Below are 16,401 nucleotides of genomic sequence, written 5' to 3'. Positions count from 1 at the left end.
AGGCTTGATTCTGCGCAACACCTTAGATCCTGTTTCCGGTGAGAGGTTGCACCAAATTCTCATTCCTAGGCGGGATGCCAAGATCATTCTTGATGCCTACCACGATCAATCTGGACACTTTGGAGTGCAGAAAACTGAAGCCACCATACGCCAACGCTTCTATTGGATTGGAATGCGTGCTGACATTGAGAGTTGGTGTAGTGAATGTCCAGCCTGCAACCTTACAAAGACTGGTAAGAAGGATGCTAGAGCACCACTACATCCCATCCATACTCAGAGACCAAACGAACTAGTTGCTCTTGACCATGTGAAGTTAGCCCCGACTCGTTCAGGCTACTCATATGCCCTTACCATGGTGGACCACTACTCCAAGTGGGTTGTCGTTGTGCCAGTTAAAGACCTCACCGCACGTACCACAGCCATCACATTCTACCGCGAATATGTGAGACACTACGGGTGTCCTGAAGCAGTCCTAACTGACAGAGGACCTGCATTCGAGTCACAGCTTTTCCAAGAACTATGCCAGTTCCATGAATGCAAAAAGCTGAGAACAACTGCCTACCATCCCCAAGGGAATGGACTTTGTGAGAAGGTTAACCAGATCTTCATCAACATGCTGAGAACAGCATCTTTCACCAAACAAGCAGAATGGCCTCAACTACTTGATGAATTAGTGGAGATCTACAATAACACTACCCACTGTTCTACAGGCTATTCACCATACTTCTTAATGTTTGGAAGACAAGGTCAACTTCCAAAAGACCGTGCTTTAGGAATTCAGATACCAGATGTGATCAACCCTCTGCCAAAGACTGATTGGGTTCTAGAACATCAGCGCCGAATGCAAGAAGCGCAAGAGATAGTCGACTGTCGCATGAAGGAAGCTCACAGACGACAAGAAGAGAACTACAACCAAAGAGCTAATGCTACACCTTTACACATTGGTGACAAAGTATGGTTAAAGAAGTACCACAGAACTGGAAAACTTGATTCTCTTTGGGAAGCGGAGCCCTACACCATTACAGCCATTCCCTATCCAGAGTCCGATGTTTATGAAGTAAAGAAACCAGGCATGGCTCCACAAACAGTGCATCGGAACCGCATCAAATTGTGCACCAGAGAGGACTCACTGAGGATGTCAGCACCACCACAAGCTACAACTGTCTACCAACCAGTTCCTGTGATGGCAACTCCTCCAAGACAGCCTTCTGTAGATGAATCGATCTTTAGATCTCAATTTCTTATCCCCAGCTGTTACCAGTTTGTTCCTGTTCCAGTTCCTATCCCGACTCATGTTCCGGTTCCAATTGTTGCCCCGGAACCAACACAAGATGGAATTCCGGACTCCAGTGTTGCTGCTCCTGAATCAACACAAGATGAAATTCCGGACTCCAGTGTTGCTGCTCCAATTGCTGCTCCTGAACCAGCACAAGATGGAGTTCCAGTTTCCAGTGTTCCTACGCAAGTAGAAGACCAAGTGCTGAGGCGATCAGAGCGAAGTACCAAGGGAACTCCCCCAGCTCGCTATAGAGACTGAGCAACCATATCCTTTCATATATATATATATATATATACTTTGCCTCTTTCATATACCTATGTTCTTATTAATTAGTTAGTTAGCAACCGTTTAAGCCTCCATACCTGGGTAATCCCAAGCATTTTGTTATGTTCTTGTTTTGCATTACATATTTCTCTACAGCCTATGGACTACTGAGGACTGTATTTGTGCCACATAGTGCCTACCCTGAGCCTTTCCATGGACAATGCCCTATTGCTGAAAGAGACTCTACCCACCTATTGGCATTATGTTTCTACTGTTTATTATGTTTTGGTTTTGCATATAATCACGGAGTATCGTTCTTGTACATAAGTCATGTCACATTGTTGTTTGCCATTATTCTGTTTATTGTTTCTCAGGTATCCAGCCCTACTACCTGTGCGCATCCCATCTCTCTAGGTTCCTCCGCGCTAGTTAGTCGCCGAGGACGGCTCTTTTCTTAGTGGGGGTGTATGTAATGTCCCGGTACTGCTAGTCCAATTCCCTCTAATGCAGACCGAGATAGCATGGACATTTTCATATAAGGTAAATATTTTCCTCCCCCTTCATTCCTTCTATATATTTCTATTCTTCCAGAGCCAGCACACAGGGGGTCTATTAATGCGCCATCTTGTGGATGTTTTTGTGAACTGCACCTGCCTATACTTTGCCATTGTAATTTGAGTTGTAACTGTAAAGGGAGTGTCCATTATGATTAGCTGACCTCCAGGACCAATGAGGCTCCCTTGACTGGCCTGGAGGGAGAGTTGAGTGACCACCCTCTCTAGAGGGGGTTGGGGACGTTTTTGGCTGATGTCTTTTGTGTGGGGCTACAAGTGTAGAGACAGCTGTGAGACAGAGCACATGGAGCATGGATAATGGCTTCCGACTTATCAGGGTGCACCAAGCAGAGATGTCTTCTTCCCTATCTTCAAGGCCCTTCTCAGAGAGCGTTTTCCTCTGAAGCTCTAATCTTACAAGTGCTGAAGTTGATGGACCTGGTTATCCATACATCTGGGACCCCCCACGTATATCTCTATCCAAGTAAGTCTTTGGGACAAATCTATATTTAAAGAAGCCCATAGCTAGTCTGGCAGAAATTGAGAATCTCCCGCTGCTAAGAAAAATTGTATTTGTTCTTCTACATACGTGTACCCAGTTTGTTGAGGACTAACCCCCTGGATACAGGCCATCTTTACAAGTATATACAAGTTAACTGCCAAGCAACCACTATCCAAAGCATTCTGCCCCATCCTCCGCTAATTGGACACTACCTGCAAAGATCGCTGTATTGTATGTGAAGAAGTCCTCCATATGTACATGTGTATTACTTTGTCCTGCTAGTAAAAAGAAAAGCAACGATTACCCCCGAAGCCTGGTTGTCTGTTGTCATTGTCAGATATCACGCAGGGGAGGGTAGTCGGGGACATCAAAAAGGGAAATTTTGTGCACATTCGGGACCCAGGGACTCCCTGCAAGCTGGCCACATCTGATATATTACCGGGATACCAGCCCTGGCCCTCCTGAGTGTTGCAGTGTAGGCTGTGTGTGAGCAAGAGGGGTACATGGGAATGCAGGCTGTGTGTGAGCAAAGAGGGTGACCTGGGGGCGCAGGCTGTGTGTGAGAAAGAAGGGGGGATGGGGGTGCAGGCTGTGGGTGAGCAAGAGGGGTACATGGGCATGCAGGCTGTGTGTGAGCAAAGAGGGTGACCTGGGGGCGCAGGCTGTGTGTGAGAAAGAAGGGGGAATGGGGGTGCAGACTGTGGGTGAGCAAGAGGGGTACATGGGCATGCAGGCTGTGTGTGAGCAAACTGGGTGACCTGGGGGCGCAGGCTGTGTGTGAGAAAGAAGGGGGAATGGGGGTGAAGGCTGTGGGTGAGCAAGAGGGGTACATGGGCATGCAGGCTGTGTGTGAGCAAACTGGGAGACCTGGGGGCGCAGGCTGTGTGTGAGAAAGAAGGGGGAATGGGGGTGAAGGCTGTGGGTGAGCAAGAGTGTGGTGGAATGGGGGGTTTCCCCCTCCAGATCACTCTCTTGCTCGCACACAGCTTGCACCCCCATTTCCCCTCTTGCTTATACACACCCTGCACCCCACGTCACCCTCTTATTCACAAACAGCCTGCACTCCCATGTACCCCTCTAGGAATGGGGCCCATGTCAAAAGTTCGCCACGGGGCCCCGCCATTCCTAGTTACGCCACTGCCTAGAAGCAATACTTCCTTACAAGAAAGCACACCAGGATTTTTTGGATTCATACAAGGCTAAAACTTATGAAATCACAGTCATACTAAGAAGGTATAGTAAAGGATCATGAATTTGCATGAGTCCAAACAACAGATAATTTAATGCCCTCTCAAAATATATTTATGTACCATGTACTGAGATAGATATGATTGCGCCCTCCAGTGCCTGATTCTGGTATGGCCATTGCATCCACATACAGGAAATAGTCAGTTTAGCGCCACCTGCTGACAGCACACGATGTAATCTCCTCACTCCTCCCACTGCTTGGTGACTAGAGTGACTGACACGTCTAGGACACTAACTACAGTTACATTTTTTTTGGAGAGCTCTCGTCGTCCAATAAGGAAACAGTCAATGACGTCACTGCCTGTTGATGCCTAGGGAGGGGAAAAAACTTTGGTTAGACGTGCTGACGTCCCTTTGGTGTGGTCATGTGACTTTAGAACGCCCCTCCCGAAACGTCCGGGTGTCTGCTTCTCATTGCGGCGAGTAATGCCGAGGGATTATGTGGGCTAGCCGGTCTCGACTGCTGCCAGTAGAGGGCGCCCAGGCAGGAGGGGATGGGGGGAACATGTCACTCTTCTGCCGTGAAGCGGACGCTATGAAGGGACACTCCGCATAGCGGAGCCCGGGGAGGGGATGTTATCCAGGAAGAAAACCAAGAAAGAAGTTTCTAAGCCTTCCGAGGTGCAGGGGAAGTACGTGAAGAAGGAGACGTCTCCCCTGCTGCGGAGTAAGTGGCCGGGAAGTAGTGGAGGGGGCCGGCTGCGCCTATAACTTGTTGGGAGATGTACTGGGGATGGGAAGACGTTCATACTACATACAGTGTAGGGTCGCCAGCATCAGAAAGTGGGTGGAGGGTGAGGTCCTGCAGGGCAGGGGTGTCCAGGGCGACGGAAGCAGAGCTGGCTGGGTAAATACTGTACATTGTAGCTTTCCAGGATGTGCCATCTCAGAGGTGTACACAATGAGGGGGAGAAGGCACTGAAGTGTGTGTGTGTGTGTGCGCAGCTAGAGTGAGTGGGCACAGGGGTGCGTGTGCACCTAGGGTGAGTGGACACAATGGGTGTGTGCAGCTAGGGCGAGTGGGCACAGGGGTGTGTGTGTGCAACTAGGGCGAGTGGGCATATGGGTGTGTGCAGCTAGGGCGAGTGGGCACGGGTGCGTGTGCACCTAGGGCGAGTGGGCACAATGGGTGTGTGCAGCTAGAATAAGTGGGCACGGGGGTGCGTGTGCACCTAGAGCGAGTGGGCACAATGGGTGTGTGCAGCTAGAGTAAGTGGGCACGGGGGTGCGTGTGCACCTAGAGCGAGTGGGCACAATGGGTGTGTGCAGTGGGCACGGGGGTGCGTGTGCACCTAGAGCGAGTGGGCACAATGGGTGTGTGCAGCTAGAGTAAGTGGGCACGGGGGTGCGTGTGCACCTAGGGCGAGTGGGCACAATGGGTGTGTGCAGCTAGAGTAAGTGGGCACGGGGGTGCGTGTGCACCTAGAGCGAGTGGGCACAATGGGTGTGTGCAGCTAGAGTAAGTGGGCACGGGGGTGCGTGTGCACCTAGAGCGAGTGGGCACAATGGGTGTGTGCAGCTAGGGCAAGTGGGCATAGGGGTGTGTGCAGCTAGGACGAGTGGGCACAATGGGTGTGTGCAGCTAGAGTAAGTGGGCACGGGGGTGCGTGTGCACCTAGAGCGAGTGGGCACAATGGGTGTGTGCAGCTAGAGTAAGTGGGCACGGGGGTGCGTGTGCACCTAGAGCGAGTGGGAACAATGGGTGTGTGCAGCTAGAGTAAGTGGGCACGGGGGTGCGTGTGCACCTAGGGCGAGTGGGCACAATGGGTGTGTGCAGCTAGAGTAAGTGGGCACGGGGGTGCGTGTGCACCTAGAGCGAGTGGGCACAATGGGTGTGTGCAGCTAGGGCGAGTGGGCATAGGGGTGTGTGTGCAGCTAGGGCGAGTGGGCATAGGGGTGTGTGTGCAGCTAGGGCGAGTGGGCACAGGGATGTGTGTGCAGGTAGGGCGAGTGGGTGCGTTGGTGCACCTAGAGCGAATGGGCACAGGGGTGCGTGTGCACCTAGAGCGAGTGGGCACAATGGGTGTGTGCAGCTAGGGCAAGTGGGCATAGGGGTGTGTGCAGCTAGGACGAGTGGGCACAGGGATGTGTGCAGGTAGGGCGAGTGGGCACATGGGTGTGTGTGTGCAGCTAGGGCGAGTGGGCACAGGGGTATGTGAGTGGTCCTGGACTTCTCTGCAGTGAGGGAGGGTGAGTGGTCTTCCTATGTGCTCATCCAGGCAGAGTGGGGTGAGAAATGTTTACTGTGAAACTAGATGGCCAAGAGGTCCTTGGTCCTCCAGTGAGCATGAGCAGCATCAGTGGCATCTTTTAGTGGAGGAGGAAACATCCCCAATGTCGTCTTGTAGCTGGGGGTGAGGAGGGAGCAGTCCCAGGGTTGTGTTGTAGCTGGGGATGAGGAGGGAGCAGGCCTAGCATCGTCTTGTAGTGGGGGATGAGGAGGGAGCAGGTCTGGCATCGTCTTGTAGCGGGGTATGAGGAGGGAGCAGGTCTAGCATAGTCTTGTAGCTGGGGGTGAGGAGGGAGCAGTAGCTGGGTGTGAACAGGAAGCAGGCTTGGCATCTTCTTGTAGCGGGTGATGAGTAGGGAGCAGGCTTGGCATCTGCTTGTAGTGAGGGATGAGGAGGGAGCAGTCCCAGGGTCGTCTTGAAGCAGGGGATGAGGAGGGAACAGCTCTGGCGTCTTGTAGCCATCTCAGCGCCATCTCTCCAAATGCAGTAGCCAAGTTCAGTGCTGCAGAGATGCCCAGTTTCTTACATTAAAGCGTCTTGATCTTATCCCTCACTGTAGATGGCACATCAGACAGCAAAATCTCCTCACCTTATCTTATCACATCTTCCTGGTGAACATGCCACCTGAGGTTTGAAGTGAAGTTCCGTGTAAATACCAACCATAAGCTGTGGAATATCTATGGCTGTGCTGCTCTATGCTGCCATCAGTTCTACTGTGGGGCAGATTTTATGAGCTTATAATGCCATACCTAAGCTTACTTAGAGGATCTGCTGCTAATGTCTTGGTGGCAGATATCACCCCACTAATAAATTATATATATATATATATATATATATATACACGGTTCTATATAAAATTCAACTCCTCTTGATAAAAGAAAAGCCCTATTATGTCTATATTGACAGAAGAATAAAGCTGTATTTGTAGATGTGGGAGAAAAAAAAAACCAAGAGGTCCTAAGGGGTTAATATTATTGTTAATCGGTATGTATTGTATATAACAATCTTCATGTGAATCAGAAAGAAAAGGCAAGGCTGAAGAAAACTGTCCCCAGAAGTAAAGAGCCCTGGCTATTACCATATCTACCACCAAGCAGCCTGAGATATGGAAACTTCCTAAGGAATTCCTAAGACATTATCGGGAAAGGAATTTGCACATTGTTGATGCTGTACATAAACCAAGCCCAATGGCGTTATCAGCTGTTCCAATACAGTATCAGGGGGAAATGCAACGTTCTAGACTTTAGTATGTTTGTAAATTATAAGCGAAGGTGTTGGCTTCTTTGTTCCAACAATAGGATCTTCTTTAGAAGGACTTCTTAGAAGCTCCCCATGGTTATACTTCTTAGAAGCTCCCCATGGTTGTCTGTGTGCCTAAAAAAAAAGTGGGTGAGGTTGGTTTCTCTTTACAAGTAGATGCCTACATATCTCTAGGCCTCCTGCCTGGTTTGTCACCTTGTTTATTGGCACCACCTAGTCAGGACCTCATAGGGAAAGTAGTTATGGAAATATAGACAAATGGTCCTTTAGGTAACCACCATGTTATATCTGTACATAACCTGTTTATAGTGAAGGGATAATAAAAAAAAAAAATATGCCTCTATACTGCTTTAATGCTACCAACTTTGTCCTTGCTTGCAGATCTGATGCCTTCTTTCATCCGCCATGGGCCAACCATACCTAGACGGACTGATATCTGCCCACCGGAAACTACTCCTTCTCAATATAACCCCACAGGGGATGGGATAGTTTCTAGAAACCAAAGTTTTTTGCGGACTCAAGTTCAAAGGCCACCCCATGAGGTTATGCGCAGGGAAAGCAATAGACTTTCTGCACCATCCTATTTAGTTCGGGGACTGGGTGATGTCCCTAGGGAATATGGATCATCAGCTCAGTCCTTCTTAACAGAGGGCAATTCTGTTCTGGAGAATGGGGATGCAGGTTCAAGGTACTTTTCAGACCACCACTATGATGGACAAAGGAGGAAACAGCTTGGGGACCGTGCACATGAAGAATATAGATATTATGAACATGGGGGCGATCATGTACAAAGGATGTTGCATGGACCAGGCCGACATCCTGCAGGTCAGTAATTTAAAAAGATTCAAGCAAGAGATTGAGTAGGGTTGGGAGTAAATCACATCCTTATTGTCACTTTCCTTCCGCTTTCCTCTTGGATGGTTATACAGTATGCATTACTTGACAGGGGGTGACAATGAACGCAGACCTTGTTTTAGGTTTTATTTTTCACCCTCGCTGCTTCATAAGATAATGGGAGTGACATTTACAATGACTGGCATTGCCCCCTTACTCAGTCCTGTTGACCCCTTGACAATTAGGGTCAAGGAGAAGGGTCCAGACAATATGAGGGGTGGGGTACATCACCATATGCTTACATTACATGTATTAATGTAGTGATTACATTCTATAACTACTAAAGAAAAGTTGTGGTACAAGTACGGTGTTCACAGACAGAAGCTCACTAGCCCTTGGGGCAACCTGGTCCCTTGTGCAGCCTTGCAGCGCTGGAGCCCGGGGCTCGAATCCCCCAGGAACTACATCTGCAAGGAGTTTGTATATTCTCCCTGTGTTTGCGTGGATTTCCTCCCATACCACAAAGACATATTGATAGGAAAAATAAAAAATGTACATTGTGATCCCTATATGGGGCTCACAATCTACATAAAAAAAAATACAACTCACTAGCCTTTCTTAAGGCAGATGATGATTTTGTAGTTGTTTTTTTTTATCTTTAGTTTTTCTTTCAGGTCCCTTTAATGTAACCTTTTAAATCTGACATTGCTCCAAAAACAACAGCACTGTGCTCATCCTCCTTGGTATGAAATGAAGCTTTCACGAATCAGATTCCTCGGGGAGGGGTATACAGCTCTTTACATTCCCTAGTGTATTATAAACTGGGTGAATGAACTTCTTAAGCCAGACCTTTCCGTCGTACTTCATTCTGGTGTACAAGACTGAAGCTGCACTAGTTCATGATGATATTGACATTAGTATTTTATGTTCTGGGCCAGGTATTGGAAGGATCGCCGCAACCTCATTAGGAAACTTAACAAATCACAGCTCAGAAGACATGCCTCTTCCAGCGGGGTGGTCGGTGGACTGGACGATACGAGGCAGAAAGTACTACATTGACCACAATACTAACACTACACATTGGAGTCACCCACTGGAAAGAGAAGGCCTGCCCCCTGGCTGGGAACGAGTGGAGTCTGCAGAATTTGGTGTTTATTATGTGGATCATATTAATAAACGTGCTCAATACAAGCATCCATGTGCACCAAGGTAAAGTCCTCTGTTCATATTCTTCTCCAGATACAAATGTCTATCGGTGTAATTCAGCCACTGTGTATTAGTAGTATATATTCACACCCGAAAGATTCCTGTGTCTGAAAGTCAGTTCCATTGAATATTTTGGTAATAAGGGAAGCACGGGGAATTTTTACGCGAACTAAGCATTTGCAGAAATTGCTGTAACAATTCTGTGAATATTCTCCTACTTAAACTGGACCTATAAATGTAATAATAATAATAATATATTAATATAAATGTTATGAATAATAAGTTATCTACCTACTGCATACATGAGGTATTTGCCTATTTTCTTTTCCCATGCAGTAGTCAGATTCCTTTTATTTAGTGGAAGTAATGTGTTGATGATAGCAATGGTTGGGTGGGCTCGTTGTTAGTCCTCTTATGTCTGTGCTCATTCAAGCTTTATTTGTCCTGTAGTGTTCCCCGCTATGACCAGCCCCCTCCCCTCCCCCCTCCTGTAACTTATCAGCCGCAGCAAGTGGAAAGAAGCCAAGCGCTCCTAGTGCCTGCCAATCCATACCATACAGCCGAGATCCCAGATTGGCTTCAAGTCTACGCCAGGGCCCCTGTGAAGTAAGTATGTTTTATATTTTGCATGAGGTCATTGTGAACAGAGCCATAAACTTGCTACAATATATGATTTCATGACAGGATTGTCTATCTTCTAGTTATAAGTAATTTTATCATGTATAAATCACATCTGTTATTCCAATTTATGGATTTTTTTTTTCTTTTGTAAGAACTTTGGATCTGTTTTTGTGAATTGTGGTTGCTGGATTTGACCCACAAATGATCACATTCCTTACAATATATGTGTGGCATGTATCCTACTGATACAGTCAGGAGTCTAGGTGAGCAAATGATTAAATCAGGACAGGGCAAGCTATCAGTTGACAGTGTGCCAAGTATGCTGGGATCTCTCTGAAACGCTAGTTATTGGCTTTAAGGTTAAAAATGTTGCGAAAAACAACACCCCTCCCCCCCAGATTTTTGGGGTTTTATTGAGCCAAAGCCAAGACCACTTCAAACAAAATGGGAGAAAACTTATACTTCTCCATTCTGTATGAAATCCACATCTGGCTATGTCTCAAAGCAAAACCAAAAAACAATGGCGCAAAATCTGTAACATAAAACACAGCTTTTTCTAAACTGGTGGTAAGCCTTAAATAGGCAAAGATGTATTAAAGAAATAAAAAATAATAATTGATTACGAAGGTAGACATACACTATAAAGAAGCCTATTCTTCCATGGTCCCTGGCTAAAATACCTCTGTTGTTTGTTTCTGAAGAATTGTTTTAGTTCCTGACTATGAAGAATCCATCCACTTGACCTTTCCTGTTTTTCTGTGACTTTGGATGGTTAACTTATTTTATTAGTTAATTGTCCGTACCTCCTTCTAGATATGTAGTTGAGTTTGCACATTTTTCTTTTGGATGTGTTGCCATGTATAGTGACCAAATACAGTCCCTCATAGCTTCCTAAAAGGCTGGTATGATTGCAGCGGTTAGGAGCGCAGCTCTGAAGCAGAAACTGCTGCTGTAACAGATGAATTTCTAAATGATCATACAGTTTATTGTACATAGTGCAAGGGATTTATCTTTTAGCCAAATCTGTCTATTCTGTGGACACTCCTATCCCTAAGGCCAGGCAGTCACATACTTTTAGAATGAAGACAGTCTCTTAAAGGTAGACCTCTTTTATATGGTGAATCTGCACGATGGGGGGGGGGGTATTGACTCAGATTACTGCATGTTTCAGTGTAAATATGAAAGCACATGCATAATAAAGGATCAGTGATATAGCATGTGTAAGATACACTTGTGACTGCAGCCATGGTCACTAAGCACTCCCCAAGAACTGCTTATCACTGCTGCTGGTTTTGTAAAGCTGGGTGCACAGTTTAATGCAAAAGTTTCTCTTTTTTTTTTTTTTTTTCCCATGGTTAGATGAGTCGTGTGTGGGCTGCAGAGGTCCATAGAAGTGTTACTTCTGTCATGTTATAAATATGGGGAACATAGCCATGTAACCCTTTCCCCTCCCCCACCTTTATTTTGTTTAATTGCTGGAAAGGTAATGAGTTGTGCCTGTGTGCTTCGGGGCAGTTGGCAGTATTGTAAGGAAGTCCAGGGACACGTATGCAGGAGGAATTGCCAGGGGCATGTTTGGGGATATAGGAGAACAGACATGGTTTGTGTACAGACTTTTGTGAGCCCTTATTAAACAAATATCCTTTCACTGATGACTTTTATATTTAAAGCTACAGGTTCACTAACTTTACTTCCTGTTATTCTGGAAAGTGGCACTTTAGTTGGAGTTTTGCAAACACTGTGCCACATTAAAACTCCCCTTTAACACCCTAATATTGAGTCTTGGATAGACAAGGTCTGTTCCTAAGTGAGTGGGATCAAAAAGGGAAAGACAAGTGCTATTTGATACAACCCATTTTGATGAATACATGTTGCATGAACCCAACAATTTCAACAGAAGCTATCTCCTTTCCGGACATCAGACTTTCGGTGTTGGGAGAGGTGTATGGCAGATTGTATAACAGTATAGCTATATTGCATGTTGGGTCTCTCCACCGAACATAGATCATTTGTGTGATATGCAGCTTGTGAGATGTCCTGATTCTTGTGGAGGTCCAGCTGGTGCAGGGAGTCTTATAGACAGTGCCCCATGGCAAAAAAATAATTTATTTGGCTTTCCTGGAATGGAAAACTGTAGCTTTAGTGTCTCCTATAGGTAACTATCTTGAAAATCAGTGTCCAAATCCTTAGCTACCTATAGGTGGCTTTAGTACTCCTGCTGCTGGAGAATCGCTAATTTGCATGTGTTATATATCATACACAGACTATAGACTAGGATCTATAAGGTAAATGAAGGAAACTGTATATGTTACTGTCCTCTAAGATTAGCATTGTGGTTAATGCTGGAGAGATGCATGACACGGCACACAGTGCAATTTTCTATTATTAAACCCTGCATCCAGATTGAGTCTTGGGTAGACAAGGTCTGTTCTTAAGTGCTTGGTAGTTATTTTACCTGGAGTTTCTGGCTCTTTCCAAGACAGGTTAACAGAGGATCAGATACAGTGCACCTCTGCCTTGTCAGGCTGTATATGACCAGGTGTTAAACAATGCAGTATGTGTCATGTATATATCTGGTTAAATAAGGATAGTGAAGGCATCTGCTTGATTCTGATGACCAATTTTGCTGCATTTCACTTGAATTCTCCTGAATACAGGCCGCCATGAATTATGCAATTCTTCTGAACACATATTTTTCCTACTTACAGATATGACCACATCTTGAAGTGGGAACTCTTCCAGCTGGCAGATTTGGACACGTACCAGGGCATGCTCAAGTTACTGTTCATGAAAGAACTGGAGAGGATAGTAAAACTGTATGAAGCCTATAGACAGGCACTTATCGGTGAGGTGGAGACGCGCAAACAGAGACAGCAGTGGTACGCTCAGCACAACAAGAACTTCTAAGAAACTCTTTTGTATGCTTTTCCTCAGGATTGGAAATGTCCCCCCTTTTTTCTGTCAGTGCCTTGATGGTTCATTTGGATAAACGTATACCTACAGTAAACACTACATATATTACCCAGAAAGGGAAACTCATGGAAACTAAAGTTTAGTCTTAAAATAATGCAAAAAAATAATAATATTTTGCAGGTGAAGCTCATCAATAAACACCACTTTCAGTTATTGTTTGGGATGTCTGAAACAATATTGTTATGGTAAGAAGATTTTCCTGGAGCATGACACCTATTTATAGAGGCAACCATTTGTACAATAAAATAATAATCATTAGATTGTAAAGTCTCTGGTAGCTTCTGAGTAGTTAACAGTATGGTCTAAAAATACCAAATACTTGTGTGAACCATGTTTACATGGGTGACGTTGCTGCATCCATAGACCGTGACACCAGTGGCAAGGTCAAATCTTTACAGGGCATCCTACCACTGGTTGCATAGTAATGGAGCTTCCTATTCAGCTACCATGTTAGACAGTTTAGTGCAGTGATAGGAAACCTTCAGCACTCCAGCTGTTGTAGAACTACAACTCCCAGCATGCATACTTGCTCTGTTGTTCTTGCAACTCCTATGGAAGTGACTGGAGCATGTTGGGAGTTGTAGTTTCACAGCAGCTGGAGAGCCGAAGGTTGCTGACCCCTGGTCTAGTGGAAGAAACTTTGTAATAAAGTTATAAATGATGCATATGCAGTGTTTGTGCCATATGAATAATAACGGATTACAAAGGCTTGGCATATCCAATAAAAATGTCAAGACTGGCCATTTTACAGAAACTGTTACTTGGTATCATAACTGGGCTTGACATTTATTTATCATGCATATCTATATTCGTGTATAGATATAAATTTTTTTGACTGAGATATTAAAGGGGTTGTCCAAGCTTAATTTTTTATGGCAAAAAATAACTGATCAGTATTGGAGCCTAACACCCGGATTAGCTGTACAGAGCTGCTTCTGGTACACAATACAAGGTTGGAAGGAGAAAGCTTTCTCTCTTGTCTAGCAGCCAGGTGCCTTTACTGCAGCTCTGCTCCCAATGAAGTCAGTGAGAGCTGAGCTGCATTGAAGGCTCCTGGCCACTATACAGTACATAGAAAGTTCTGCATCGGCCCTATACAGGTGCTGAAGCTGATTTGTACAGTTGATTGGTCCAGCGATGGGTGTTTGCCCTCTACCAATCTGTTATTTATGGCCTGTCCTGAGATTGTCCGTAAATATTAAGCCCACCCCAGAGAAATTTAGTGTAACACAGCAGAGCTTTTTTTTTTTTTTTTTTTATATAAGACCTCATCCTAACCAAATTTGATTAAAAAAAAAAAATTGTTCTGATTCACGGTATGTCTGAAAATTCCTGATTTGCCAGCTTCTTAATCATGATTCTACACATTAACATATTAATGAAATTAGCAATCCAAACCAGATCACTCCAAGGGGAAACTTGTCATCAATAGAGTATAAGAGCACGTCCTTGTGTTGTAGCTCGTGCTCAGGTGGCTATGTAACACAATAGGAATGTGTGTGTGTGTGTGTATATATATATATATATATATATATATATATATATATATATATATATATACACATGGCACGTCCTGGATGTGCAGTGTGTGTATAAGTCTGTGATTGGTGCAGAGGTAGATTTGGAATAACATACATTAAAAAGTTACCTCCTGATTGTTAAAGTTGGCCATTTTACATTAGATGTTAGCTGAACATCCTTTCCAGATGCACAACACATGCTATGGGAGTATGCATGGGAATGTCATGAAATAACTGCTGAATGTTGTTCGGCTGACAATGAGGACGGCCAGCCTAAGTTTTGGCACCATTAAATTTAGTATATAAAATCTTTTAAAGCCTAGAGTAAGCGGAGATTAGACCAAAGATGGCAGTAAAGCAGAACTCATGTGAATATAGTTTTTCTACTTGTACCTAAATACTCATGAAACTGGAACTAAAGCTAGATGATCAAGCAGACTGGTCGGAGTATATCTCACCTCTCTCCACTGCTTCCTATTCATTGTCTGTGAATTATCAGTACGCTCTGTTTGATCCTCACAGATATGCTGTAGATCTGTAAATGGTGTATATTTATTATGACCATCAAACTGAAGCATATACTGTAGCATATCCTTAAATACACTTATTACTATGCAGGTGTTTTTATATTTATGAAAGCACAATAATTTTTGTTAATCTTTATGTATCCGTTACAATCTTCAGAGGGTGTGTATTGTTTTGTCTTATTTGTAAAGTTTTGTGAAGATTAAATATCTCTACAAATTTGTGATGCTTCTAGTTACTTTAAGGCATCCTGCTTTTGCCTTTTCACATTCCTCTTATTGTCAGCCACTCATACTTGTGGAAATGTTTCTGGAGGTTCTCGGAACTGAAGATAGATGACACAGTAATAATTGTGGTGGCAGGGATTTTCATGGATTTCCTGTCAGTCATCCCTTTATAATACAAAAAAACAAACAAAAAACACTAAAGTCAGCTGTGCCCAAGCCTGGAATGGCTGATAACAGTGAACAATACATCCCGATCAACTGTAAACGAAGATAAGACAATCCATAATTAAAGTGCTACATGTTAATCGGCTCTCCATAAATCTACATGGTTGTATAACATGCATTTTGCTGCTTGCTAGTGATGCACATGAAGGGATGTTGAATGTATTTGTATTGTAAGTCAAATAGAGGTGTGTTTTGCTGTGAACCTTAGTAGCAAGCAGTAAATCACTAAAATGGCCAGGGTATATAAAGGTTATGACTAGGCCATGCTGCATATATATATATATATATATATATATATATATATATATATATCCACCACCTATTTGTTTAGTTAATTTTCAGTAAAAACAGCCATTAAGGGTTGCAAAGCAACTTTGGCCACTAATCCCATTGTGTGGCTAAAGATTTCCATGTCACTATGCGACTCCTTCACTAACGTAAGTGAATGAAGTGACAATGTGACCTAAGGGATGTTGGAACAGTGACTAGTTGCAAGAAGATAAATAAAAAATTGAATATTGTTATTCACTTATATTAGGTAAGGAGTTGCAAAGCAACTGGACCCAACCAATACCATCCGCACTGAAAGAACTAATTACTCATCTAAACTATATAATATACTTAGAGGCAATTACAAAAAGAGGAGTCCTGCATAAATCTGTATGTTTGGGGCCCAATGGCTTAGCACACCTGATCTACCATCACAGAAATGACCGGGAGAACCCCCCACCACCACCACCACCAATAGAGATGCCATAGGGTTGATATAGAGGAACTATATAACACTCAACACTTATTAGTGATCTATTGTTTTCTAATTGCTAAAAAAGGGGGACTCTGCATATGTTACAATCTTCAAATGTTCTCTCTGTACTTGCTCTCTCAGCTACTGGGCTATGTGTGTGTTTTTCTCATTTACTGGACATTCCAGC

The 16,401-nt window shown here is 44.4% G+C and overlaps 1 protein-coding gene across 1 annotated transcript; it reads left to right on the top strand.

Annotated features, from left to right (window-relative positions):
* The first annotated feature begins 4,239 nt into the window (after nt 1–4,239).
* SAV1 (salvador family WW domain containing protein 1) lies at nt 4,240–14,526 on the top strand. The gene is made up of 5 exons (XM_075282595.1): nt 4,240–4,514; nt 7,720–8,163; nt 9,111–9,381; nt 9,829–9,984; nt 12,708–14,526. Exons 1-5 carry the CDS (start codon nt 4,421–4,423, stop codon nt 12,904–12,906), a joined length of 1,164 nt encoding a protein of 387 aa, XP_075138696.1. The 5' UTR covers nt 4,240–4,420; the 3' UTR covers nt 12,907–14,526.
* The last annotated feature ends 1,875 nt before the right edge of the window (nt 14,527–16,401 follow it).

This window comes from Leptodactylus fuscus, chromosome 7, assembly GCF_031893055.1.
Source record: "Leptodactylus fuscus isolate aLepFus1 chromosome 7, aLepFus1.hap2, whole genome shotgun sequence".
NCBI classification, from domain to species: Eukaryota; Metazoa; Chordata; class Amphibia; order Anura; family Leptodactylidae; genus Leptodactylus; species Leptodactylus fuscus.
The sequence above is the reverse complement of the archived record's forward strand: the minus strand, read 5'-3'. Positions and strand labels throughout refer to the sequence as shown.

Coding starts and splice junctions, on each gene's coding strand:
- SAV1 (XM_075282595.1), top strand. CDS start 4,421: ATGTTATCCAGGAAGAAAACCAAGAAAGAAGTTTCTAAGCCTTCCGAG. Junction 8,164..9,110: donor ACCAGGCCGACATCCTGCAG/GTCAGTAATTTA, acceptor GTTCTGGGCCAG/GTATTGGAAGGATCGCCGCA. Junction 9,985..12,707: donor TACGCCAGGGCCCCTGTGAA/GTAAGTATGTTT, acceptor TCCTACTTACAG/ATATGACCACATCTTGAAGT.